At 55.6% G+C, this 2,732-nt stretch overlaps 1 protein-coding gene across 1 annotated transcript in view; it reads left to right on the top strand.

Annotated features, from left to right (window-relative positions):
• The window catches only part of LOC103171925 (zinc-binding protein A33-like), an 18,824-nt gene extending 17,167 nt beyond the window's left edge, over positions 1-1,657 (top strand). Inside the window, exon 5 of the mRNA XM_042345241.1 lies at positions 1,000-1,657. Within this exon, the coding sequence (XP_042201175.1) occupies positions 1,000-1,535 (536 nt within the window). The 3' untranslated portion in view covers positions 1,536-1,657. The remainder of the gene's footprint in view (positions 1-999) is intronic.
• Positions 1,658-2,732: the final 1,075 nt, after the last annotated feature.

Raw genomic sequence — 2,732 nt, 5'->3', positions numbered from 1 at the left:
AGGATTTAGGCTCAGCGTTTAAAGTTAGGGTTAGGATTTTGGGTTAGGGTTTAGGGTTTGTGTTACGGTTTAAGTTAAGGTTAGGTTTGGTTGGGTTAGGGTTAGGGTTGGGTTAGGCTTAGGGTTAGGGTTAGGGGTTAGGGACCTCAAACACTCACGCGGACACTACCTCAAACACTCCACGCACTCCCACACTCACGACATACCCCCTGAGGATCCTCACACAAACCATCACAAAAACCCTCCCACACGCCTTCACGTAACCATTCACACACTAACACTCACACACATCACGCACAGACCCTCACAAACACTCACACACACACACACAACCTCACAAACACTTAAACAGACCCTCACACAAACCCCTCACACCCACCTCAAAGACCCTCAAAAACCCCTTCGCACACACACTCACACACAGTCACACACACTCTCCATACACAACCCTCACATATCCTCACACAAACACTCACACACGTCCTCACATATTCCGTCACACATCCCCTCACACAGTTCAGACACATTCTCTCACACATACACTCACACACACCCTCATACACAACTCTCACACAAACATTCACACACAACCGATCACACACACCCACTCACACATCCTCACAACCACACCGTCGCACACACGCACACCTCAAACACACACCTCACAAAACCCTCAAACACCCCGCTGACACGCACACCCTTACTCATCCACTCACACACACCCTCACAATTATTCGCACACACATCCACTCACACACACCCTCGCACAGAAACTCACACATTCCCTCACACAGCCTCTCACATACACCTTCATAAAACCGCTCACACACCATCCCCAACACACACCCAAACAAGAACCCTCACGCACACACTCACACGCACCGTCACACCGACTGTGACCCTCTGAGCTGGATTGTGTCCCTAGCTTTAGTTGTCTTCACACACGGTCTGAGCTCCAGACGTCCCCTCACTCCACGTTGTGTTGTTTCTCTCTCTCAGCTCCGCCCTCTCTGACTCTGGATCCTGACACAGCCCATCCCAAGCTCATCCTGTCTGAGGACCTGACCAGAGTGAGACACGGAGACACACGGCAGCAGCTCCCGGACTCCCCAAAGAGGTTTGATACCTGTCCCTGTGTCCTGGGGTCTGAGGGCTTCACATCAGGGAGACATTACTGGGAGGTGCAGGTGGCCAACAAGACTGAGTGGGATGTGGGATTGGCCCGAGAGTCTGTCAACAGGAAAGGAGTGATCGCACTGTCACCAGGGAACGGATTCTGGGCTGTGACACTGAGAAACGGGGATGAATATAAAGCTCTGACCTCTCCCTCCACTCTCCTGTCCCTGAGGGACAGACCCGGGAAGGTGGGAGTGTTCCTGGACTATGAGAGGGGAGAGGTGACATTTTACAACGCCGATAACATGTCTCATCTCCACACTTTCACCCAGAATTTCACTGAGAAACTCTATCCTTACTTCAGTCCCAGTTTGAATTATGGCGGCAAAAACTCAGAGCCTCTGAGGATCTGCGGGTGATAGGCTAATGAGGAGGAAACCCTCAGCCATGACCTGTGTTTGTTTGTGATGGCCACGAGGCTGAAACTTTTATAATCTGTGTCGCTATACAATAAAGCTTGTGGTTTATATTACAGCTTTCACACTGTGCCCACGGCTCAAACCTTTCACGATGTACTACATCTCCCTTTCTCTATCAGTCACTCTCTCTTTCTCTCTCTCTGACACTCTCTGTTTCCATGTCAGACAGACAGAGTGAGTGTGAGAGTAAAGGAGAGTGTCTCTGTGCCTTTCTGAAGGGCATTGGCGGCCATCTTTGTTAATGGGTTGGGGGGGAGGAGGGGAGTCAGGTGGTGACGGCCGTCTTGCTAACGGTGATGAGATCCGGTCGGTAACGTCATGTGTGTGACGGCAGGAGCCTGGCGCCCGCCATCTTGGTAAAGGCGGCGGGAGTCAGACTGTGACGTTGTGTGCCTGACGTAGGAAATCTGGCGGCCGCCATTTTGGTAAAGGCGGCGGGAGCCGGGCAGTGACGTCATGTGACTGACGTAGGGGCGGAGCCGCGAGCCGCCGAGCGGCGGGCGGGGACGGTCGGGACACCCCGGGTAAACCGAGCGGGAGCCGCGAGCAGCGGAGGGAGGGCCGAGGGTGTCGGGGACAACAGGACGCGGACGCCACAGACGGGATGAGATGTGGTGAAGTCACCGCCTGGTCACCACGAGCGGCTTCAGGCCCCGCCCCCCCCCCCGACATTTAAACGTCACTCAATGGAGATCAGGTCTCGCGCTGTCGGACGTCACTTCCGGGCGCCAATTTGGAATGCCGCCCGGGTCAGGTGATGAGAGTGACGTGACTTCCTGGCGCCAGTTTCTAACCCGCAAGTCCCCGCCATTATCCTTCTGCTGCCTTGTCCTCCCTCCCCTCCCGCTCTCTGGCAATTCAGCCATGACCGCCATCCCCCTCCCCCCCCTACCCCACCCCCCGCGATGGCTTCTTTAGCCCACGCGCTGACACTGTCCCATTGATCCCTCGCTCCCCATCTGCGTGGAAATGCTCCTCCTCCTCCGCAACCCGCCCGCCCTCCATCCGCTCCTCCCCTTCTGTCCTTCACGCCCACCGCACTCCCTCCCTCCCACGCCGCCTCCTCTCTCTCGTGGACTCCCACCGTGACCTCCCTCTGCTCCAGAGTTGGCAGCCTCCACCCAGTCCCGTCCTGTC

The sequence above is a fragment of the Callorhinchus milii genome, unplaced genomic scaffold (genome assembly GCF_018977255.1).
Source record: "Callorhinchus milii isolate IMCB2004 unplaced genomic scaffold, IMCB_Cmil_1.0 Scaffold36, whole genome shotgun sequence".
Classification (NCBI taxonomy): Eukaryota; Metazoa; Chordata; class Chondrichthyes; order Chimaeriformes; family Callorhinchidae; genus Callorhinchus; species Callorhinchus milii.
This window is presented reverse-complemented; position numbering and strand designations above follow the sequence as displayed.